The sequence below is a fragment of the Ptychodera flava genome, chromosome 14 (genome assembly GCF_041260155.1).
Source record: "Ptychodera flava strain L36383 chromosome 14, AS_Pfla_20210202, whole genome shotgun sequence".
Classification (NCBI taxonomy): domain Eukaryota; kingdom Metazoa; phylum Hemichordata; class Enteropneusta; family Ptychoderidae; genus Ptychodera; species Ptychodera flava.
This window is the reverse complement of record NC_091941.1, coordinates 33,467,153-33,493,748: the sequence shown is the minus strand read 5'-3', so window position 1 is coordinate 33,493,748 and position 26,596 is coordinate 33,467,153. Positions and strand designations below refer to the sequence as shown.

Here is a 26,596-nt window from a genome sequence, read left to right as displayed (position 1 = left end):
CATTGTCACACATCAAGTCGTGAAATGTGCGAATTGTTGTTCTTGTGTGGAACTGAAAAAAAAAAATCAGACAGAAGTTTGTTAAAGCAGTACGATTTGCTATTTGCTATAGTGGTTTAAGAGATTGACCCAGAATTGTTCTCGTATTTATTTTCCGCCACAGTGGAAATAATTGGCTAGTCATATAGCCTCGTGTTCGTCAGATCTATGGGAAGTGTTCGCCGAACAGCTGGTCACGTGAGTATAGGGACCTCGCCCATGGAATTCATGGGCTAAGGGACGCACCATTACATCTTGGGAGGGGATGGTCAAAAACAAAAAAAAATTCAGAGCAGAAAGTTAGGGAAAAAAATCTTCATACTAGTTTGCAAACTAAAAAATTAAATAAGAATACAAATGCGTAAAAAAATCTGCAAAAGTCTTTAAAATCTTGAATGTTTTCTAGATTTTACCGATAGGAAGCAGCTTTCTGTATTTTTAGTACATCCTCCAGGCACATTTTTAATATTATTGTATACATTTAGAGTGACTGTATCTCTTATACTGGAAGTTGTGATCATCTTATCTTTTCAGGACTTTTGTATTCTGATCACTTGAAAATTATAAAAGTATAGAGCCTGTTTTCTGCTTGTTTCATGCGTACAAACCAAGCAGGTACACTAGGTAAAACATTGAAACTATAGTATTGTTGTTAAGACAGAAAGTTATATTTGCCTTTTTAAGACCAAGGTGAACAGATGCAGGCCACATCAGGTTCATTTTTTTCACAGCATTTTATTGCAATGATGAACGCAAGAATGGGTGAACAAGATTAATGTATGCCTGTCGCTATGTTTTCTTTTCAAAAAATGTAATCTTCATTGAAATCAGTGAACTGGAATAAAAGTTATGGAACACTGTCTCAGATTTCTTTTTCTTTGAGTTTTTTATACGAAAAAATCTGAAAAAATACTCCCCAAGTGCCACCAAATAACACCATTTTAATCTCTGTTTTTCAAAAGCTCCAACGGCAGGAGGGGGAACACCCCTTGACCTCCCCGGCGGTCGCTTGTGGTGCTTCGCACCACTTCTTTGCCCTCTTGTAAAAAAAATCCTGGGGAGAACACTGATTTCTCTATAACAAATACTGAATAAATCTGTATGACTAATCGTTTGTGTGTAGCAAATGCTGAATGACAATTACCTGAAAAATTTTTCCACCACAAAAAAAGATCAAGATTTAAACAAATCTTAAGAGACTTAACCTATGTAGCAAATCATTTCGAAGAAATTGGACAAGCCCTTTCAGATTTTTTGACCATAAATGGCATAAATTGCCCTAAAAAGACAAATATTGGAATTTCACCATATCTATACACATCAAATCAATTTGGACATGCTGCTACAGAGAAATAGATGTTTTGATCAAACAAGGGCAAAAATTGTCCTAAAAACACAAATACGCAAATTTCACTATATTTTGCAAACAGCTTCTCAGCTTGTCAAAAGATGATCTGCAATATTTCGCGAAATCTATCAGCAATATAAATCACTAGGCCATATGTATGTTGGGGTTACAGCACGCAATCTTATTTGCGCTAGTGATATGGACGTACATTGTATCCTCAGACAGCGTCAAACTAAAAAAAATTATAAATCTGAAAATTTACTCAGAAAAAAATTACCACAGCTTTTCTCATTTGGAAAACATTTTTTTTTGAAATTTACAATTGAAAAAAAAAAATTGACAATTTCATTGTGACCACCCCTCCCAAGATCTTATGGTCCGTCCCTAACGTTACAGGACAACAACAATCTACCTCCGCAACATGGACGCCATATTGAGACTCTGTTTCCTGTTGGTATCCATTTTACTGCTGCCAGCAGGTATGGAGTAGCTGCAAAATGGTAGCGCTACGGTGAGGCGGTTGGTGATTTTTGGTTTTTGCGACTTCGCTCACCAGTAGCGCTACAATGCCGATGACCCTGTAGAGGTGAAAATAAGCGCACCCACTGGACAAGGCGTGTTGATGGGAAATGCTACATATTTACTGCATTTGGTCGTACTGATTTATCACTACTGAAGACTCAATACTATACTTCACTAATCTTGTCGTTTATTGGATTTGGAATTTGTTCAAACACGTCGATCGCGTTCCATAGACATTGGGCGTGCGTTGGGCATCAGTGTTTCTGGGAGCCGCCATTACCGGAAGTTGGTAATCACATCAACACGCCTTGTCCAATGGGGTGCGCTTATTTTCACCTCTACAGGGCCATCGGCATTGTAGCACTGCTGGTGAGCGAAGTCGCAAAAACCAAAAATCACCGACCGCCTCATCGTAGGGCTACAACTTGGCAGCTAGTATGAGAGAGTCGCATTGATAGTCTCGTTTAATTTTCCGAATACTGACCTCTTACAAACACAAGGTTTTCACAACTTTTCAAGTTGGCACACAGTCCATGTAGCCGACAATTAGATGCAAATGATATGCGGTCAAGGTCTCCTCTTCAAGTTGACCTTCACTGTGCAGAGGCTTAGGTACGCGATCCTGAAGTAGTTTACTATATAGTTAACGGCAGTATTTCTAACTTTTAACCTTTTTTATGTTCGAAATTACATGTTATTCTCTTACATCCATCGTGAAATGTTGTTCAGTATAGATATAAGCCACACTTGTGTTCCTGTAGTGACATACAAGCGCTAAATATTGCCCGATCGAGTTGGATTGCCGCGCGCGTTTGTTGACATCTTAGGCCTATAGGCTGTGAATGTGACCTAGAACGTGATCACATCATCGAGCCTGCAACATCCTGCGGCCATCCATGCCACGCCATACTGCCTGGGTAATCGCCCATGGTCGCCGGCTGAATGACCTGCGAATGGTTTTATTTTGTTCTTCTCTGTTCAAATACGTCGGCCTACTGCTACTGTGTTTCAGAGGATACAGAACTGGAGGCTGACATTCTCTTCTGGTACAGTGTGCGTATACGGATTGTTCAAACTGCAGTCGGCAGTGCACCGATGCGCACCCTGCAGTTAGTCACTCAGAACTCCCGGTACCGATGTAAAATCAAGACCACACTATATACACTTGGCTCACTTCTGTAGGCAAATAGCTATCAAAATTGAGTAGGCCTAAGTTGAAGTAATAAATTTCAGCTGATTGTTGCTTTAGCGGCGAGGTGATTGCGAAATCGAAGCAACATAGGTCAAGGCTGTCCAATGCAGTGAACGCGATCCGGAACGCGATGGCCTTTGGCAGCAAGTAAGGGAATCGTCAGTATTTACGACCTGGGGGTCATACAAAAATTGAAAGCTATAAGGGGGTGCTCAAAGTGTTTTTTTCTTTGTCTTATTCTGTCTTCAATGACATAATAATTGATAATATATATTTTACTCTGATACATGTTCAATAAAAAGAAAATAAATACTTTAACAGAACAATAAATATCAACTAGATGAAGCAAGGCAAAAAACTATAAGTAGTTGCTACTACTAGCAATACTTATTATGAAAGAGAAGATAGTGACGATGAGAATGATATCGTTGTTCATGTACTCAATGGCACCAGCGACAGTAAAGATGAGGAGCGACTGTGGTGATGTAGTTTTCTACAGTCGTTACCAGAGGTTGAAGGAGAGGCTTGGTCATGGAGAAATGTTCTCGACAGATATCACTATAAGTGCACAGGATCTAGGACAAAACTGAACTGTTGTGAATTCATGCTTTATATTATCATAGAAATGTAAATTTTAATTGACTAGAGTTCACAACCATTTGGACATTTAACCATACCATAATGACATGCTACCCATCCAAATTCAACAATACTATATGGTCGGAGACTGGTTATTAGGTGAGCTTTTATATCTACATATTGTTACGGGGGCTCAGGTAAGCCAAAATTTCTGTTAGAGAGAGGTTACTCAAAGTCATCATGGTTGGCTGGAGTGTGACTCAAAATTTCGGAGTTTCTAATGTAATTCCTCCGACCCCCAGGTCGTAAATAATGACGGCTCGCACGGCTGATATCTCAGCGAAAATTTAGAAAAAACAGTGGAGCTACCGCTAAGAAATTTACAGACTCTTTGCTTTTGATGCATCAGTTTTTGAGCTTTTATACCGGTAAAAAGGCATTCTGAATACAGCAGTAAATTTCCTCCCAAACGCGAAAGGCGAACACGCTTTACGAATACATGTCTTGGTGTTTAAACATGGGATATAATATTAAGTAAAATAATACAAAAAATGCCTAACAACCATCAACATGTCCCTGTATAGCCAAAACACTTCAAAACTTTAGATGAAAGCGGCGATAATTATTGAGTTCAGTAAACTTGCAAAAAAGCTAAGAACGCCCAGGTACCATAATCAAGCTGTCAGCGAGCATTTTAATTTTAATATCAATTGTTCCTTAATTTAAATACAGCGGAAAAAACCAGAAAAACACTTCATGATGGAAAGAAAAGTTTCACCAATATTGCTAGTTCCTGACCTTACAACAATCAGAAAATGACAGCAATGTTTCAAATTTTTTACTTGTTTGTTTACATGCAGAACGCTTATGGCTGTCAACATTCATAAAACCAAACACAATTTATGGTAAATATGAAAGCGACTACCGATATATAAATTTGATGTGTAATATCACAACATTATGGGCAAATAAACGGGAATATTATCCAGACATAAATGTGTCCACAGATTAATAAAGAGAAGAAACTATACATAATAGCTTTGAAAGGCTGAAGTGACCAACTTCGATTGAATCATAATACTGGCCTTACGTTTATAAGGCTTACTTTATGGGATAGAAAGAAATATTCATTTATCTATTTTTGGTATTCTCTCAAAATATGTGCCCCCACACAATATTTTTTTGATTAACTCAATATGTAATTAACCATCTATTTTGGGTTAACCAAATATGTAATAAACCTTCCATGCATTGTGTGTAGACAAGTTATATCATGTTGGCTTATTCAAATATGTAATAAAGTCCCCGTAGAGAATGCATGGAAGTTAACAATAAAGTTTTGAAGTTAAACTGTTGTAAATGTTACAGCTCTTCAAATGTTATGTAAAAATTAAATTCAACAAATAAAATGGAAATATAAAAACTGGTATTTATATTATTACCACTAGTACTCTATTTTCATTGGTTATTCTATGTTCTGCAGAACGTTTCATTTTGTCGTATTGTACTCATTGTTTGCAGACACATTTGTTGGATTTCGCATGTCACAAATATTGTAGTCTTCTCAGGCACGAAACAGCCAGACTTAAGCTTACCACAGTGTGTCTTCAGTATATCAACTTCACGGTCTCTATCGATTCCATAGTACCTCATTAATTAATGTTATGTACTTTGAAAACATGTTCAATTGCTATGTCACAAGCACTTGAAGGTTGAGAATTTAATTTGAAGATAATGAAGAAATGTCCCGAGGATTGGACGTTGAAGTGATTTTGTATGCCAATGTACGTATTGGGCTAAATGTTATTACGTATTGGGTTAGGATTATATATTGGTTTGAATGTTATTACATATTCGTTTAGTATTACAAATTGGGTCGAATATTATTACTTATTGGGTGAAATGTTCTTACATATTGGGTCAGTATTAAATATTGGGTAAAAAAAACTCAAAAAAAACTTTGAAAAATTATCAAATTTTAGAAATGCTGCAGATTTTGAAGGGGCATGATCATGGTTGCTATGCATATTTTAGTCTTATTTTGGTCAGTATTATATCCCAAATTCAGTTTTACTACATATAGGGTTAAGTGTTATTACAAATTGGGTTAGTATTACATATAAGGTTAAGTGTTATTACATATTGGGTAAGTATTAAATATTGGGTTAAGTGTTATTACATATTGGGTTAGTATTGCATATTGGGTTAAGTGTTATTACATATTGGGTTAGTATTACATATTGGGTTAATTGTTACATATTGGGGTGATACATATGTATATTGGGTTAATTGTATATATTGGGTTAATTGTTACATATTGGGGTGATACATATGTCGTATATTGTTTTACTTCTTTTTGTGACTGAAGATAAAGAGTAAAACGATAAGTACCGGGGATTTAAGTTCAATTTCTGGTTTTGTTTCAGAGTCACAAGGTTCTTGTGATAGTAATTTGGATTGCCCAGTGCTGTCCGTTAACGACGACGACGAAAGGTACTGCTGTAGTAGCGGTTTGTTCTCTTATTGTTGTGACTTCAGCAGCTATCATGCGTCAAATGCCTTCGATAGCGACGATGATGACCTTATAGAAGATAACGATGAAGGGTGAGTATTTTTATGAAAACAAAGTCTTGTCACTTGCGCGCACACTTCATCCAAATTTTAACTGTCAAATAGTGGACTCAAACACCCAGGATGTACCTTAATATTGTAGATTATGTACTTGGTGGCAAGTTTTTTTGCGAGCAACACACAGTACCGAAAAGTGCTGCGTCACTTCGATGGTCTTTCATCGTCTTAATCGTCATACTGATTGTCGCCCGCGTGTGTTGCTGGTAGTAATTCACGGTCCTTGTTCCCTTCACTTGCACTTCGCAGAGCTCCGATAGAGGTGTGCATTTTCCAAAACTACTGACGTCAACAGCAGCTTTTGTGTTAGGGTAGTACACGTCTCGAAAGTGAATGACTTACACTTTAGCTAAAGCTTTCTGCAAGGAAACTTTAAATCATTCTCTTTGTAACTTATATTTTCGATTTTTACAAAATTAAACCCTCAAAAACTTAATTTTCTCCATAAGCCACAAAATGAGCCTCCACAAGGGGTAGACCAAAAAGTCTGAGATTCCGAATATCTGTCCTGGACACGCATTCTAAATACCTTCAACTTTCAGAAACAAATGTTCGATTGAAAATCGAATCGACTGGGTCAATTTTGTTCAATTCATGTTCACTTCATGTAGATAAGATTAAACGTAAGACAGTTATTGTCATTGTACGTGATGTTTCCCATCTCAGGCTTTTGAAATACGCCGGGATAACTGTTCACAATGCAAAGGGTATGTTGCCGGCTGTTTTAACGGTTGATAACTTCAGCTAGGGAATTATCTCGCTGAGAGATAACACAGGGTACTACACATGAGACGTTGTAAGTTGAAGTGGACGATGTTTATTGCCAACGCTGTCAGCTTGACCGACCAGAAAGTCATCATGCTCTTACATCTCAAACTTCTCATTAAATAGACAATTTTTCAGGGCGTAACCTGAACATGTAAAGTAGTTTACACGAAGTAATTGTACATTGGCTAAAAAGTCTTAAAGGTACTTGATTGGATAAAAGATGAAAATCCAAAGACTTGATTGGAAGGAAGTGTTTAAGATATTGAGAATAATTCCGCTGAGTTGGCATCCCAACCAACGCTTTTTAATATTTATAATGTTCTTTTGACAAATGCCGACTTCTAAAAATAATAGTTACTAACGTTGCATGGTTAAGATTTGTGGAGCAAGAATTTGATTATGTATGTATGAGCCATTGTTTCATGCCAAGGTCAATTAAGCGATGACCAAAGTGACGTAGCCATATCGGTGTCACACTTCATTGTTTTAGCTTAATTGTCCATTCGAGTACCAGTATCAATGTCAATGTCAGTAAACATCTTTTGTTCGTATTTGACTGACCGGTAGTTGCATTGTATATTAATTAACACATCGGCAACGATACTTGAGTTAATAAAAGAACTACCGGTAATGATACTTGAGTAAACAAAAGAAAAGACCCTCCACGTTGTACAGTGTGAAATTGTTTATCCCAGTGAACATTCCTTATGAGTTCAACAAAATTGTACATATTCCCTGTAATACTTTTACTTTTAAAAATTACAATCGTAACAGGTACATGGTATGACCTATTCGGTAGCGTGCGTAAGAATATTCCTTTGCTATGGAGAAGAAAAATAGGATTATCAAATATTCCAGCTACGAGACACATTCTTCGTGGTGATTAACACTTTTCAGTATTGTTAAACTTTGTTATACCTGTGGCAAAACGACATATTTATATATCACGTTATAAGAAACAAAAACCAGATCTGTTAGTTTACAAAACTACCTTCAAAATATTCAAAAAATAAAATTTCACATAGCTGTAAGAAAAAGTGAACTGAATATATCATATATCAGAAAATGGGGACAGTTTCTGAAGAAGATAGTAACTTAACTTTTTACACGTAATACTTTGTATACCTGTTACATTATTATTAAGGACACATTGGCTGTGACTTTTGGCTGTGTGAGTTGCCGGTGGAGCTTTAAAAAAGATATGAATTATTGGGACAAAAGACATTTCTTTACCAGAATGTGTTGTATACTTTTAAGAAAACCAATTTAAATGTATCAAATACAAAAAAATAACATTCCTCAGTGGCCTAACAAGTTAATTGTGAATATGTTTAAGTTTTAGCAATCTCTCCCATATTCCAAGTATTGTGGGCATTTTGAAAATTAAAAGGAAAGTTAATGATGCCATCCATCTCGTATATTTTCTCTTGGAACTGATAATACGACTGAATGTCCTAATATTGGTAACGGCAAAGATCAACAGAAAAATATATGTGTGTATCCCATACAGTGCCTTCAATAAATATGATAGGTGGGTTGCCGTCGTTTCTTGTTAATCGTTAATAAGAAGACTTTGGTTTTTTTTTCTAGGAAAATGGGTGGGAGTCGGCAAGCTTTTACATGTAAACACTTCAGTATTGAATGTGTATATCGCGGTTGTTTACGGACGCGTCGTTGGGAATGAGAGAATTCACCCAATTTGACCCTTTCTGCCGTTTCTTTGATGACTGCACCATTTCATTTTGAATAACAAACACATTCCGCTTTCACACGGGCGAATCCGTGGTCAGTCCTATAGCCGGTGACAAACAGCTCTGCCACGCAGAGTTATCAGGCAGTATACGTATTGCTGTTACCCTCATGGCCACTCAACATAGTGCAACATAACTTGCTGCATGGTGAATGGCATCAAAAGGACCATGCGCAACGACGGACTCGACACCTTCAGAGAACTTGGTATCAAGGTGAAACCTTGATAATTCTGTACTGAATGATGAAGAGCTAGAGCCTTTGTGCCAAGATCAAAATAAATTGGAAACTCGACTTGACCCGTAATCGTACTATCTCCACAGGTAGAAGGCTGCAATAGCTTCTGCACGATAAATCATCGCATTTCCCACAGTGCCGTATGATAAAAAAATAACAGAACGTTTTCAAATTCGACTTGACCGTACCCGTATCCGTCCTCTCTCTGCGGCCGAGCTCCGCTGGTACCTGGTATGAGGCAACAAGACCACATACGGCGGCATACGGCGCTATCAGTCATAGCAAGAGTGTGAATTAATAATAAATCTATGATTATGAATACTGTTGAAAAAAATCAAATATTTCTGTCAATATTGTATACTTACAAAAGTACCTTACTGCATTTGAATCCTGAATGATGATTAGTTTTCATGCCAAATTCAAGCAGTTGTAGAATAGACCCTGTTATTAATAAACTTATGATTATGAATATTCTTGATTTCCCCCCAGCAGTATGACTCTTGGCTTTGTTCTTGCCATGATATTTGGTATGATTGGATTCATCGTCCTCATCATCATAATAGTTGTCGTCTGCTCGTGCTGTTGCCCATGTTGTGCTGATTGTAGTCATCGCCGAACAACAACTAGGCCTATTCATGTTTACCGTAAGTAATACATATTGTAGAGTAGATGATCCGATGCAGGGCAGTACCTTTCTCGAGACGAAACCAGGTTTCGTAAGGTGAATATTTCAGTTATATAGTCCTCCTATTGTCTATGCTGTTATCCACATCTGCTTGACGCTGCACATCCATTTCGTTGTACCCCTGTAAACGTTCGTTCCGTAATGACCAACGTAAGTTAGTGTGGGTTTATACTTCTTGTAGCTCGAGGGTTATCGCAACTAGGTTTATATCATAGATTGGTGGTGAACCCCCATTCAATGTCGAATCCAGACTAGACATATAGCAAATTGATCATCCTCAAGGTTTAGTCGGAAGAGGAATGTAGGCAGGCCATTGATTGCAAGCAAGATTCACTCTCACGCTTTGTTGTTAGGGGTCATTATAAGCATTCGCTCTGAATAAGGCTCTCGCGTGCTGACACGTCAGCTGATCTAAGGCAGTCAAAAGTGAAACTCTCTCCTACTCGGATACTTCTACTCCCGAATAGAACTGTAATGACAAAGAACACCAAAATTCTACGGTTCTTTCGCAGGTCAGGTTCTCGCAGATCTCGGTTCATGTCACAGAATGTTAAACTAAACTTGTGATACGTAGCAAAAATGTGTTTATGAAATGGTTTACTGACCTACTATACGAACACCTATCTTATTTTTATCGAATAAGCATAAAGAGTAAGGATTGGAAACAGGGAAAATATCCTGAAAACATGGAATTTTGATAAAAAATCACAATTTGTACGAACGAATTCCAAAGTTCCATGAAGAATACCGAGATGTACGTACACCGCGTGTTTGAAATGGTCACCTTGACCTTGTTCTCGTAAACTACTACTTTGATCGACCAAGTACTTTCTCAACAAAGTTTCCCTTGTTATTTAGGACAACTGACGTGCTTTTTGATTTGCATATTAACCTTCCCATTGACTCGACCTCATTGTCAGTGTAAATAACAATAAAATGTTCCTATTTCACTATCTCAAATACCGGTATCAAGAAGTGGACGAAGGAGAGTTTCCTAATTAACCAGGCCTACTATGTAACCAAAAAAATCCTTATTTGTTCAGCTTGGGCACTTGTGAACTAGTTAGATGAGCTAGCGTAAACTTTATTTCATTATGCATATTTTACTAGGTTTTACTAGGTTTTTTGGCTCTCATAATATTTGAACTATATAAAAGTAACAGTCGTCTGCTCTCTGACAGATCACCAGGCTCCACCGGTCGCCAGGGTGACGACGAGTAACATGTCGTCAACTGCTGCTCCATACAACAACACCGATCAGCCACCGCCCTACTCTGCATGCGTTGCCTACAACGCTGGTCAGGGCGGCAATGTCACTGCGATGAAGTATTAGATCACCGACAAGACTCGTGCAACCCTTTGACATCCATGTCTTGTTATCGTTCAAATTACTAATGATTATTCAAATATTATGCACCGTATATTAATATTAGGTATTTTATTTCAGAATGATTTAAAATATTGTCCTTATATAATAAAAAATAAACAAAAACAGTCATTAAAACCACAGTCGCTTGTGGTTCGATACACGGTGAAGGGCCTTGTATGAGCATTATGTTTACAGGGGCCGTCGCCGTATATTGAACTATAAACAACTGTTGCAAATAATATAAGACAGACAAAACACGAAAAACAAGTGCTTTTTAAAGATCTATTAAAGACACATTAAAATGCTGAAACTCTTCAACACTACGTTAGAGATCGACAATGACATTGTAAAAGGACATCGCATATAGGCGATTTTCATCAAATTGTACGTAACTCAACTGCTGTGATCGATATTTATATAACATTGTGTACATTTAAATATTGTGTGAATTTGATGCACATTTACAAAAACTTTCCTATTCATTTATTACCATGCCAAGTGTTACCCGTAGACTTTGTCCGACTTGATACAAGAAATTTGTGGTGGAAAGTTTCACCATTGTACCAATATGTAAATATTTATGACTTTATTAACGCTTTGATTAGGGTTTTCTCAAACCAGCTGTCATGCTCCTTGAGGTAATCCGTATAAAACGTAAACTATGCATTGTGATGTTAATTATTTATATCTCCATCGTAGATCCCAGGACATTACAAAGACAGGTCTACACTCTATGATGGACTAGACAAAATCCACCGGCAGTGTTTTTTGTGTTAGTAATGAAATATTCGGAGAGAAAAACCTTTAACATCATTACACCAGCTTTCTTGTACAAATATTCGCCCGTCTCATACTTCTTGAATGTAGCAGGAGTGATTTATTATTTACAAATACGTTATTCCTTGATCACTGATTTCTGTTGCAGCTTTTAAGCAACGATGCCATCTTCTTGTCATATCCAATCCCGGGTTGGTGGGTACTCATAATATTTTCATACGGGGGTGTGCCGTCCAAGTTGAAAACATCTGCCCCATGTATGACCAAGTTTGTGATGATAATTTGTGTATTGCACTGTAAAATTATTTTTTCTCCATAATAAAGTTTACACAGATTTGCTTAGAAAATTTGGGGAATTTTCACCATTATTCCATGGCATAGGAAGGTTTCCCTAAAGCAGGAAATATTAATACTTTGTTATCGATCCATGTTTAGGGTGTTTTCGGATGAAAATTCTACCCATGTTTACGGATTGTTTCATGAAAACGTGACCCATTATGCATAATGCATACCCGTACACCATGGGGTTACCCCAGGGGTCCTTTCTTGTCAAGTTACGATCACCGCTTTAAGTTCACAACCGCATCAAGTATGTTTTCATTTATTACTTTGATCTAGTTTTCTACGTTTTGTTTTTTGTTTTGTTTTGTTTTGTTTTTTAGGGAGGTCTTATCAGTAACATAGTGAAAGATGACAATGCAGGTGTTTGCGCCGTTTGATATTTTTTATCTCAAGTACATCTCTCATTCTAGCAATTTCGTATTTGAGGTGATAGACTATGTTAAGTTGAACATGAAGCAATTATATTTCAGAAACGAATTTGTATCTTAACAGTGACGTGCGGGTTTAGTTGAAAATTATCTTCGGCCCGTGTGCCGTATCCCTGAACAAAGAGGGAGCCTAATATCAGATACATGTATGGACATCATTAGTGAGGTTACTTCAGTGCTAGGGATTTGAACAACAAATTTTGCACCCTAAGAAACCTGTATACCCAGTTCCACAGTAATCTCACTGCAGTTACAGTATAACACGATTGATCTAATTTGGGATAACTGGATAATGAAGTTATGTTGGTTTGATCTGTTGTTAAGTGGACAGACAATTGGAAATTAACACTTAATTGTGCGAAATGTTCTGTGATTTCTTTTACCACGAAACGGACCGCCATCACCTTTCCATATAGATTCAACAAGCGCACAACCATAAGTCGTATACATTGTGTGAAGGATCTCGGTGTCTTCTTGACGAGTAAACTTCACTGGGGCACACATATCAATCACATTGTAACCAAGGCTTTCAAAATGCTTGGATTTGTCAAACGAACATGTAAACTTTTTAATAGTACCAATGTATTAATAACTTTGTACGTCTCTCTCGTCAGAAGTCATCAAGAATATTGTTCTCAAGTTTGGTCTCCTCACCAAATGTACTTGATTGTGAAAATGGAGAGAGTCCAGAAAAACTTTACAAAACATCTTTGCTACCGATCCTCACAACCATATTCTAATGAAATGTACAACAACCTTTGTAAAAAATTTCAGCTGCCCACATTGGAGAGCAGACGGGCATTTTTAGATACTACATTCCTGTACAAAATTGTAAACTCTACTAATTACAACATATCTGATGTACTTGTACAGATTAATTTTTATACTCCCCTATAGCTCTGCGTTGTACACTTCTTTTCTTATCGTACGAATATATTAAAATGTTCTTTTTTATCACGGAGCCAAAACTTTTTTAATACTATTTTTAATGCACAAAATTTAGACAGTTTTGGTAATTTTATTACATTTAGACGCAATTTACTTCAGCTATTGACTGATTTACACACGATGTAATCTGTTTTTACTTTTTTTTTTCTTATGCTAGTTTATATTTTGTTTTCATTGTCCATTTTTGTCGTGTTAGATTTTCTTGTTTTTCTTTGTCATTTTTATCTTTCTCCTTCCTTTATGAAATGAACCTGTCATTGGGGCAACCTGTTGGCTCATAAATAAATAAATAATAAATAAATAAATAAATAAATAAATAAATGTAAGCTCATCTGCTTTTCTCTGTCCGCAATACACTTGCTTTTATGAGCAATTTGTAATATTGCAACTTTCAACTGTAAAACATCTTACACTTTTGAGAAATTTGAACAATATGAAGATCCAATTCTCCCAAATTAGTTCCAATCGTGTTAGAGATAAAGGAGACACACTTTGTCTAAAACACTGGTGGTTCAGTTTGAGATGATAATTTTTGTATTGCGTTGTAAAATTAATTTTCTCCAGAATAAAATTTACACAGTTTGGAATTTACCCAATATTATATGTGATTAGCCTTTCCTAGTTGAACGGACAAGTCAACTAAATGCTGGGTTATAGGCTTAAGGAGAGATTTCAGATCCCGACGAACTCATATAGTTTGTCAGAAAACTAAAGACCAGGTGAATCCTTTTAGACAGGTCCCTTTTTGGATTCTTCCAACCCTTTTTACTGTCTTTCTTTTTTTCAAAGACGTGTGAATCAAGGTGCTGCTTTCATTTCGATAAATTTTACAGGTGCCGCCAACTAAGCTGTTCGTGCAAAAAGGTGTTCGTGCGCAATTTTTCAGCGGGCGGGCAAATTTCAAAACTAATCAGCGGGCGGGGAGAAAAAGTCAGTATTTAGTGTGTGGGCGGGGAAGAAATTTCATTTTTTCAGTGGGCGAGGAGAAAATTTTTGACAGTGGGTAACGGAAAATACGGAGAGGGAGGGGAAAGTCGTGCTTGATAGAACTTGTGGGGAGATATAAGCGCCTAACTTAGAGGGGCGCAATGTTCTAAGGTATAGTACTAGCTGCTTTCAAGGTTTTGCGCTGTCTTTGATTGCCTAGAGGACATTAAGTGGGCAATGGGGAATGTCAGTAGTGGGGAGAGGGCAGTGGGGAGCTTAAATTGTTGTGGGGAGTGGGGCGTGGGCAGACCATAGATACTGGAGGGCAGTGGGCGTCAAAATTCAGTGGGAGGGCATTTTTCCCGTGTATGCTAGTAGGAGGGCAGTTACGAACAGCTCTAATTTCCCCTCCAAATTTTAGGTCAAGGTCAAAAAAAGTAAAATCGGTATATCAGCCTTCACATGTTTTGTGATGATTTTGCGAAACTGATGAAATCTACCAGTTGGCGGCACCTGATTTTAGATTTCTTCCATAATCCATTGTACAAAGCTTGTTTCCCAGTTAGCTGCAGAGTTTTTATTGGTGACTTTATTTAGCTTCAAGTGGCTTCTTTAACGTGAAAAGATTCACCGCTATTGCAACAAAGGGAGCAGCATGTTTGTAAGACAAGAAAGTAACTTTCATTACAATAAAAACGAAAATATTAACAGTTCACATAAAATTAAAGGACTTATTTTAAGCATCGTCATGCTCATCAGAATTGTGTATCTTACTGTCAATAAGACCACTTGAAGAAAGTTACATACTAGTAATTCGTTGATGAATGAGGTCATGAGGTCATGAGGGCTATAATGCATGTTTATTAGTACTCCAAGGGCCCGTGTTTCACCAGAAAGCTATTTCCCTAGGCAAATAGTTGTTGACCAAATATGGATTTTTTTGAAAGACTATTTCCCTAGGGACCATATTTGGAAAAGTGTCCGGTCACGTGACCGTACAATTGTCTGCGGCTTTGAAACAATGGCGGATGATGAGCGCCCGAGATTCATATGAGCGACGAGCCTCTCTCTAACAGCAAGATTTTCCATTGCAAAAGCGTAGAAACTTGAACAGCTCATCGACGAAAAAGATTCGAGTGCAACCAAGGATGTTGCTAGGTATGCTTAGAATATTTTTTGCAAGAAAGTGGGACTACTGTTACCGCTGTGGAGAAATCACCAATAATTAAAACACATTAAAACCATAACATAACACAACACAACATGAGAGTGTTGCGTGTTATCAAACACCTGTAAACTGGTCTATATTCAGGCTATAGCGACCGTTTATTACCCCTCGTGCCCGTGTGTTACCAGAAACATCATACACCTTTTTCTGGTTATCCCACAATGCATTGCTGTGGCTATATCGACACCGTATAATGGTAAATACACTCAGAACGACGAAAACATACTTATTTTGTGGTGTACAACGGATTGTTTTGCAGGAATTACTCAAATTTACTATGCCAAATTATGTCCTGTGTATTATCTATCCATCGGCGACGAAAATTAATATAGGTCAGGATGTAATCTGCCATAGAGTTCGAAGTAACATACCCTGCGTATACCCTGCGGCAAAAAAGTTCTACCGGTATGCTTAACCAGGTACGTTCGCTTTTGCATACCCTAGCATAGTAGCAATCGCCGCATCATGGAAGCGGCAAAAAAAAATTACCTCTCCACATAACGCACGGCTCCTCTGGGTAATAAACGGGCGATATGACCATCATGACCAGGTAATAGGTGTTTAATATAACAAAATTAGGTTACAAGTTTTCATTATATACAACCTTTATGATTTTTATTATGCCAGTCTACTACCTGGTACGATGTATTTTCACCATTCTTGCATGCGTAATTTTCAAAAATGTAAAATTGCGGACAGATATTTATTTTTGCATATTAATGAGAGAATGATGACGTCAATTGTGACCAGCCCTATTATGGTTGACATTAAAACAAAAATAGTTAAAAAATCATCAAAAGTTAGCATTACTGGCCAAACATGTAGGCCTGACCATTCACACATATTTTACCTGTTCACATTCAGTGCACTCAGCTTTGATGTTTGGTTAAATTACAGAAAGTTATTATATATGCAAATGAGCAAATTGTGATATGTCGCACTGTGATATGTCAAACTGCAAGCATATTAACTAGTCTGGTTCCCTGCCCCACTCTACCACTGGTTGCATTGCTCAGAAAATAAGGCAGCCAGAGGTAGAAATGGTACATAGGGACCAGACTGCCAGCATGACTAAATTTTAGTATGACCAATGTGCTGTTGGAATCAGATCAAATATAGTGCATTCAACTTTTGATATAAGACCAAATGATAGACAGTCACTAAATATGCAAATAACTAATAAGAAATAATAATAAAATTTTCAACATAACTAAAACTAAGTGTTGGTGCTGTCATCGTAATCAAGTCTAATCAATTTTAATATGAGTATTCAGCTTTGATATATGGTGTAATTACACAAATTCATTAACTATGCAAATAAGCTCATTATCATGTCTGGGTTTTTAAATGCAGCCTAATTACGAAAGTATGCAAATAACCACAATGTCATGCTTATTAAACCACACTCACCAAAAAGTAATCAGACTTAGATCACGTCCGGGCCCATAATTTGCAATGTGCCACATTGTATGACATTGTCACCAAGGCTTTTAACTAGACTAGAACATAATAAGTCTACAGACACACACATTGCAGTGACATTGGCCACCGTTTTGGCATTTAGCCCCTGTAGTCCAAAAACAGCATCACCACATCAGTTTTGTATGAGACCAAGGATAAACATAGGGCCAAAGTCCCTGAAGCTACTATAGACATGGATACAAAATTAAGTATTTCCTGACTGTATGAAATTATCTCACTAAGGTCATCCTAGGGACATGTAAACCAAATATTAAAGCTGTCTGACCAGCGGTTTTGAAAAAACAAGTCATCGTTGATGACACAGTCCCCACTTGTTAATGGGTATTTTGATTACAGGTCCTCAGAGAGGATAGAGTCCTCTTCATTAGGTCTGTGATAAAAATACTTTTGAATGAATTCGCTTGATACATGTCTGAGTTATGGTTCAGGACATGAAAAAAATCGTAACAAAATGGTCGCACAGTGGCCATATTGGATCGCATCACAAAACAAATTGATGTGCATAGCTATGACATTGGTCGATGTCCTTGTACCAACTTGAATAAAATTGGTCGAAACATGCGGATATGCCTGAGAAATGGCTCTGTACATGAAAAAAATCGTAATAAAATGGCCGCCTGGTGGCCATATTGGATCGTATCACAAAACAGATTGACGTGCATATGTATGACATAGATCAATGTCCTTGTACCAACTTGAATAAAATCGGTTGAGATGTGCCTGAGTTATGGCTCTGTACATGAAAAAATCGTAATAAAATGGCCGCACAGCGGCCATTTTGGATCGTATCACAAAACAAATTGCCGTGCACAGCTATGACATTTGTCAATAAGCTTGTACCAACTTTGAATAAAATCGGTTGAAACGTGCCTGAGTTATGGCTCTGTACATGAAAAAATCGTAATAAAATGGCCGCCTGGCGGCCATATTGGATCGTATCACAAAACAAATTGACGTGCATATCTATGACATTGGTCAATGTCCTTGTACCAACTCTGAATAAAATCGGTGGAAACATGCCTGAGTAATGGCTATGTACATGAAAAAATCGTAATAAAATGGCCGCCTGGCGGCCATATTGGATCGTATCACAAAACAAATTAATGTGCATCTGTATGACATTGGTCAATGTCCTTGTACCAACTTTGAATAAAATCGGTTGAAACATGCCTGAGTTATGGCTCTGTACATGAAAAAATCGTAATAAAATGGCCGCTGGCGGCCATATTGGATCGTATCACAAAACAAATTGACGTGCATCTGTATGACATATGAAGTAATCCTTGTACCAAGTTTGAATGAAATCGCTCCAGGCATCTCAGAGATATCTGCGTGAACGGACGCACGGGCACCATTTTACAAGTGGTATAGCCACAAACTGATGACGTCAAAATCGCCGTACACAAAACACAGACGCCCCGTAATTGCGGCACTGACTAACTAATAAGGTTAAAATAATATAAATTTGCACTTTCTTCAAATCACTGTCACAATCTCCGACTGCTTAGTTTTTGTGTAGGGTGAAGTACAGTGGGGGCCAGGAATTGGGGTTAGCTGACCAAATTGTCGGAACGGAGCTCGCTTCGCTCGCTCCGTTCCGACAATTTGGTCAGCTAACCCCAATTTCTGGCTCCCACTGTGCTTCACCCGACACAAAATCAAGCAAACGAAGACCATCACAGAGTTTTTAGGGTTAGGGTTAGTTAGTTCATGTGATCGCGGCAATAATTCCATCTCATTCCGGGTACAATATGTCCCCACTCACGTTTTATTCATCAAATTTGTTGTCATGTACAAACTGACCCCGACGGCAATGGCCATATTGACCCCTTTTCAATATAGCCGTTGCCAAAGACGGCACCCAGTTATATAACAGAATTCAGCGTTCATTCAAATGCAAATAATAATCAATATGACGGCCAAAAAATCTTTGTATGTTTTCATTTGCATTACTTCTTCTACAGGCCGAAAATCACACCTGTACATTAGTTCAAACTCTGTTATTGATTGGTTTAATTTTTGGTCCACACATTTGTTTTCTTTATCTTCGCGATATGCCTTCCAATAGATTTTTTGCCAGGCTGTATTTTGGAAATTTATGAATACACGGATGTAAACAAAAACAAAATCTATATTGAATGCAAGTTCCGGAAGTCCAAATATAGCTTGAGTCGACACAGTAACAGACATTTGGTGATTGGAGTCATTGGTCGCGATATTTGTGCTTCCTTTTTAATTTCTGTTGACCGGCGTACGTAATGCCAATGCTTTATCGATTTGTTCCTAAAGGTTCCAATATTATTCCGATGAATGGTAGGGGGCCTATTCTTCGTTGTCCAAGTCTCCTCAGTTCTCTCATTTCACCGCTAATCATTGTCTTCATTTTGTGGATCCTCAAACCTTCGCCCACAACAACACCTTTGAAGGCATGTGGATGCATGCCATGCGAAATTGGATTGGCTTCACAGCTTCAGACTTATTTCCAACTTATCTTTATGAGTTCATGTGGTGGAGGCGTTTCGGCGATAAAGCTAAGGCGTGCTTTTTCAACGTATTTCAATTCTCTGTCCTTCAAGTTTGCAGTCCCCTTCATCGATTAATTGCAACTCTGCACATAACACCATATTATGCCAAATGTTTTGAGACGGTCTAAAAACTAACATCACGCCTACATTGACAACTCAGGAGGCCACAGCTGCCGCTGATGTGTGACACTTGGAATGCACAAACCAGACCAAGCTCGTGCTAGTGACAATATATGCACCCTAAATCATTCTATTGGCGGCGAATTTCGTTTGCTTCTGTACTTAATTCACTTCGTCGGTCGGCGGAATTTTTAAAATGTAATTTTCGTGGCATATCCAACGAATTGTTGTTCACGTTTTCATCTACAAAAGCAATGAAATATCGCATTGCATACATGTTGAGTGACGAACCACTTTTATATAAAAGTGTATCCTGTCAAAAACGGAACACACACCTTTTGTATTGTAAAAAAGGCAGCAAATGACAAATTCAATGATAAATGTCAAACACAAAGTTTTCAACATATAAAACATCCTAAACAAGTGACAATTTAATACTTTAATTGTGCAAATACAACAAATAATATGAAAAATATTCAAAAAATAACAAATCTGCACAACAAACACGACAATGCAGAGAAAAAAATAAAGACAGGCAATAAAGAATCAATGCAGAGGCATAAATTCAATAAAAGAAGGAAAATGCGCAAAAGACTTTCAAATCATTACAAGTGAACATTTTAAATTCATCAGTTCCTGCTTAGCATTATCATCCTAACGTTTATATGAAATATTGCATCCCTTTCTGGCAACTTGTTCTCGTGGAGTACAGGTTATAGGTAGTGCTTCACATGCTGCAGGTGCTGGGTTCGACCCCCGGTAGCGGTAATAGTTGTTGTGTAAAAAACGTAACTTAAAAATAACACTTCTCTCCCTTGTCATTAATCAACCGTTGCTTCCACATAGGTATCAGGCTGGCTGAAGAAGACATGGATAGAGTAATAGGATACTGCAAAATGAGGGAAAGGAGTGAAAATGGTAAAAAAATTGGGACCCTTCTTTTCAATCATTTCCCCCTAAGTTTCCAAGCCCCCATTCCTAACTCTTACCCCCAAAATAATTTATCGCCCCTTTTAGAACGTAACCTTTGACCTCATTTCCATAAGTACGCACATCTTTGACGTCATCAGTTTGTGGCTATACCACTTGTAAAATGGTGCCGACGCACGCACGCACACACGCACGCACGCACGCACGGACATGACCAAACCTATAAGTCCCCCGGACGGTGTCAGTGGGGACTAACAAGCGACTCAACAGTTGACAGAGCTCTGATGTGTTATGTAGAGAATAACGGTTACCGTTTGTGACACATGTATTGATGAAGAAGGTGGATATCTTTGATAGCTCATTTCAGGATGGCCTGACCAAAAATGGAAAAAAATTCGGTAAAATACAGATTTGCATATTTCATCAGACTATATTAGTCTATAATGGCAAATAAACAAGAGTTAATTACATTCTAATTAAAGTAAACAAGACTTGCTTAAATCAAGATTTACGTTATAATAAAACAGCATATCTGTCAGGTTATAAAGAATCTTGAGCTGGTTATCTTTAATATCAGTATTTTCATCCTATTAACCAAGCACATTTTAACTTTCAAATTAACATTGTAAGTAAGTTCTGTTGAATAAGTTGAGACAGTACGTACTCAGAGAAAGCACACTGAAAAGACAAATGTTTGAAACTTAAGAAGTTCAAGGTCATCAAAAGCATTATAAGGAATCATGTTACACTTTCATTGCACTGTTTACACAGATTGCATAATTGCTATAAATAGCACATGAGGAATCTTACAGCAGAGCTTTACCATAAAAACCCTATCACTTTGACCACTCTTATAATTGACCACTCTATTTTTTTCCTCAAAAAGTAATCTTATTTATCCTTACCAAGTCAACCATAAATGGAAATTATAACTTTCTCTATCTCTATTTATTTGACCACCCTTTCATTACAAACTATTATGAGCAATTTCTTTTAGATAACATAAATGGTGGTTAAGAATATATCAAAGTTGGGATTCAGGAAAGTTGCCTTTACATGTTTTAATCCTCCAAGATGGTAAGCATTTCACTATGAACTGTCAAAAAAAGTTGAACTTTCTGATAATTCCACACTAAAATTATTTTGGCTTTGATGATTTCCTAATTAATTCAATTATTTAAAATCATATTAATTATTTTTTTCTGGGTGAATTGATAGGGTTTATACAGTACAAGAATTACATACAATGTAAGTCAAACTTTGACTAAAAATGACAAAAAAATTCCTTAAAAATACACATTTGCATATTTCATCACAATTTGAACAAATCTAAGTTGGGTTATCCCTAGGGACCTGTATACCAAATAACAAAGCTGTCTGACCAGCGGTTATGAAGAAGAAGATTTTTTACCAAAAACACCTTTTTTGGCATTAATTTGCCTATTTTCAACAATATCAAAAAATTAAAAAAAACAGTTTCTCAAAAATCATATTTTTCATCTACACAACAAATATCAAATCAGCAAGTACTGCGGTTCTCAAGATATTTGAGTGGACGGACGCCTCACAAACGGACATACATACATACATACATACATACATACATACATACATACATACATACATACATACATACATACATACATACAGACTGACGCCGGACGGATATCCATCCCAATAGCTTCTATAGACTATAGTCTATAGTAGCTAAAAACAAACCCTGACCTTACCTGGTCTTTTTTTATAAAGCACTTATTACCTGGCCAGGAGGGCAATAGCACCAGTTTATTATCAAAGTTTGTAAACTTTAAGCAAATACTGGTGATTAACTAGAAAGCATTTGCAAGCAAAAGCGAAGTTCCAGAGACCAGAGCAGCGGAAGAAAAGAGAATGAGTGACAAAGATTGGTGCAGAATGAAAGAGTGCTTGGGATTTTAATATGCAAGCACGTACCTATAGTGAGGGCTGATAGCAGTAACAACAGAATACAACTAAAAGCAAGGCAGGGAATTACATTACAGTACACAGATTACAAATGCCTACATGTACGGTAAAAACGCAACAGATACATACGGGGGCGACAACGCACGGAAATGTATATCAGACGAGAGGAGACATCGGACCTAGGCCGTTGAATTTGATTATTGCATGTTTTCGTATTACAGAGATGAATGGTTGTTTTTCTTTCTCTGTATTGTTCACTTACATTTGTAACACATCTTGATGTACCATACCATACTCTCTGTTAGTATGTGTCGAGTAAATAAAGATTGATTGATTGATTGATTGAAAACCGAGGCCACATGCATTTTCATCATAAAAGCAATTAACGCTTCATCTGTTAAGAGTTTTTACCACTGACTAAAACAATTTTCATTGCTATGTCGCTGTTTTCACAAGATACTGACCGTTTGATCTTGGAAAGTTGAGTTGCTTTTACGTGCAGCCAACGCATGTCGGCGCGATGACAGACAGTTCACTATGCTATGCCTAGCTCTGCATGGCAGGGCTGTGTGTTACCGCATTAAATGGCCTCCCACCACAGCCCTGCAGACTGATATAGAAAAATAGCGTCAATGACACTGTAGCTCCCATCCTGGACTATTTAGTGTTTGTTCTCTGGTCAGATATTTGAACATGTGTGAAAGGGATAAAGTGCATGAAGTGAAAATACTTAAATGTAATGTACTGGAGTGAAATATGTTTAATGTATTTATTCAGAATATAAAATGGAAAAAATACAGAATTAGATATATCGAATACTGTGATACAACCATTAACTCAACAAGTCATTTACAATGACATAGTCCCCACTTGTAATAGGAGTATTAGTCTTGATGGGGCAGGAAAATGTGGTCATTAAGAAGTATCACTGGAGTGTATATGTTGAGATCTATGGGCACATAGGTCTATGTCGTTGTTCCCAATTTGAAACACATGAGGCATGTCTAAGTTATGGTTCTAAATCGGGAAAAAATGATCAGACCTCTAGCTGTATTGGCCAGCCAAGAAATACATATGCGCATTATAAATGAGGTACAAGATGTGACATCTTAAGGTCTAATATCCTATCAAAATTGGAGGGTATAGAACTTGTGGTTACTGAGATATGCATATATATGTATAATCAAAGGTCAAAGGTCATCGAGGTCACATGAAATTTTGAAAAAAAAAATTATATAGCTAATTATATGCCAAAAAATCAGATCTCTAGCTCTATTCGCTTGCCCAGAATTAGATGTGTACATAATTAATGAGGTAAAGCGTGTGTTGTCATAAGGTCTCCCATCCTACTAAATACAAAGGACATAGCACTTGTGGTTACTTATTTATTGACATAAACATATATTTTAGGTAAAAGGTCATCGAGGTCACATGACATTTGGTCAAAAAATTTCTCTCCTATAGTTATCCCTGTATACCAAAAATCAGACATCCAGCTCAATTGGCTTGCTCAGAATGAGATATGTGCATAATTATTGAGGTACAGTATGTGGTGTCATAAGGTGTCCAATCATACCAAATATGAAGGGTGTAGCACTTGTGGTTACTGAGTTATGGACAAATATGTATATTTGAGGTCAAAGGTCACCGAGGTCACGTGACATTTTGTAAAAAAAATTGTATTGCTAAGTTATCCCTATATACCAAAAATCAGACCTCTAGCTCTATTGGCTCGCTCAAAATTAGATATGCGCATAATTAATGAGGTACAATATGTGGCGTCATAAGGTGTCCCATCATACCATACATGAAGGGTGTAGCACTTGTGGTTACTGAGTTACAGACAGATATGTATATTTGAGGTCAAAGGTCACCGAGGTCACATGACATTTTTGTCAAAAAAATTGTATTGCTAAGTTATCCCTATATACCAAAAATCAGACCTCCAGCTCTATTGGCTCGCTCAAAATTAGATATGCACATAATAAATGAGTACAATATGTGGCGTCATAAGGTGTCCCATCATACCATACATGAAGGGTGTAGCACTTGTGGTTACTGAGTTATGGACAAATATGTATATTTGGGGTCAAAGGTCACCGAGGTCACGTGACATTTTGTCAAAAAAATTGTTTTGCTAAGTTATCCCTATATACCAAAAATCAGACCTCTAGCTCTATTGGCTCGCTCAAAATTAGATATGTGCATAATTAATGAGGTACAATATGTGGCGTCATAAGGTGTCCCATCATACCATACATGAAGGGTGGTAGCACTTGTGGTTACTGAGTTATGGACAAATATGTATATTTGAGATCAAAGGTCATCAAGGTCACATGACATTTTGTCAAAATATCCGAGATATCAGCGTGAACGGATGGACTCACGGATGGACGAACAGACGGACATGACCCAATCTATAAGCCCACTGGACTTCATCCGTGGGGACTAAAAATTGTGTCACTGCATCCTTTTTGCAATATGAATACGATGAGAAACTAATTTTTTATTTTTTGTGGCCTTATACATGGGAGTCTATGGAGATCTGCCTTATACATGGGAGTCTATGGACGTGTAAACTAAAAATATGCAAATTTCACCACGATTTGCCCAAATTTGGGAAAGGTCACTCCTATGTACTTCCATACCAAGTTTCAAATCAATCGGACTTGTGGTTTCAGAGAAGAAGATTTTTTGACCAAAAATGGGAGAAAATTACAAAAAAATTCATGAAAAATAGCAAGTCCAAGATACTGACCCAAGATGTGCACAATCATTTCATGTCAGCCCAAAGTACTTACATGCTAATTTTTCATGTAATCTGCTCAGTGGTTATTGAGTTTTTTCAATTTTGACTGTTTTTACATTTTTTCACTTTATTTGCATATTTTTGGCAATGACAACTTCATTTGAACAAAATCTCATCTACAGCCCATCATCCATGTACACACCAAATATCAAGATGAAATGTACAGCGGTTTTGGAGTTTTTGATGTTGACGGACAGACATACAGACATACAGACATACAGACATACAGACATACAGACATACAGACATACATACATACAGACATTTCCCTAGCCTATAAGAATAGCTTCCATTGCCATATATACATATGGCTATGGGAGCTAAAAACCGCTGGTGGCTCCTCAGAAATACGGCGGGCAGTTTCTCCGCCGAAAACAGCCGATTTTGAATCCAAACTTTGCATTGATCTTCGTTTTCGAGCACACCCACCTCGCCTAGGTACACGATGTGCCCAGCCGCGCTTGTAAACTTACACAAAGCCTACTTTTCTCTCTCTATGCGAGGGAAGCGTTCGTACCGCCGCCATTGTTAATATCATTCAACCCAGCGTGAGTCTAAACCATGTGGAAGGCGTATGACGTAACAGTATAGCGCCACGTACGGCGAGTATTTAGAGAAAAATAAAAAGCAAAAAGCAACAAAAAACAAAGCGAAAGAAAGCTAGAATTATTAATAGCTGAACGCAATATGATAGTTGTGCAATGCAAAATAAAAAATAAATAAATAAACAAACAAGAAATGCCCGTAAAACCCGTCAGAGATGAGCGATGACGTCATAAGCGTGTCGCAATGCATTCTGGGTAATGAAGGTAAAATTTGTGTATAGCATCTTCTATGGTAGTAATACCGGAAATAGAGAAAGAAAGAAAGAAAGAAAGAAAGAAGGAAAGTGAGCAAAAACTAACAGTTCCAGAGCTGGTCTCTGGAACTAATTAGGTTTTCTAAATAAAAGACCTGCATACATAGAACATATTATTTGTAGCTGGCCATACAAGCACTACCATACCACTGTGTCATCTC

At 37.4% G+C, this 26,596-nt stretch overlaps 1 protein-coding gene across 3 annotated transcripts in view; it reads left to right on the top strand.

The window, feature by feature from the left end:
• Positions 1–1,752: 1,752 nt before the first annotated feature.
• LOC139150238 (protein shisa-5-like) overlaps positions 1,753–26,596 on the top strand; it is a 192,253-nt gene continuing 167,409 nt past the window's right edge. Inside the window, exons 1-4 of one of the 3 annotated variants that reach the window (XR_011556208.1) lie at positions 1,753–1,866; positions 6,107–6,284; positions 9,552–9,706; positions 10,929–11,518. Coding sequence is in view for 2 of the 3 variants with exons in the window: in XM_070722481.1 (XP_070578582.1) it covers positions 1,809–1,866; positions 6,107–6,284; positions 9,552–9,706; positions 10,929–11,080 (543 nt within the window). In the remaining variant the exon portion in view is untranslated. Of the gene's footprint in view, positions 1,867–6,106; positions 6,285–9,551; positions 9,707–10,928; positions 13,934–26,596 lie in introns of those variants that run through there. The other 2 variants (XM_070722482.1, XM_070722481.1) reach the window with 2 other exon arrangements.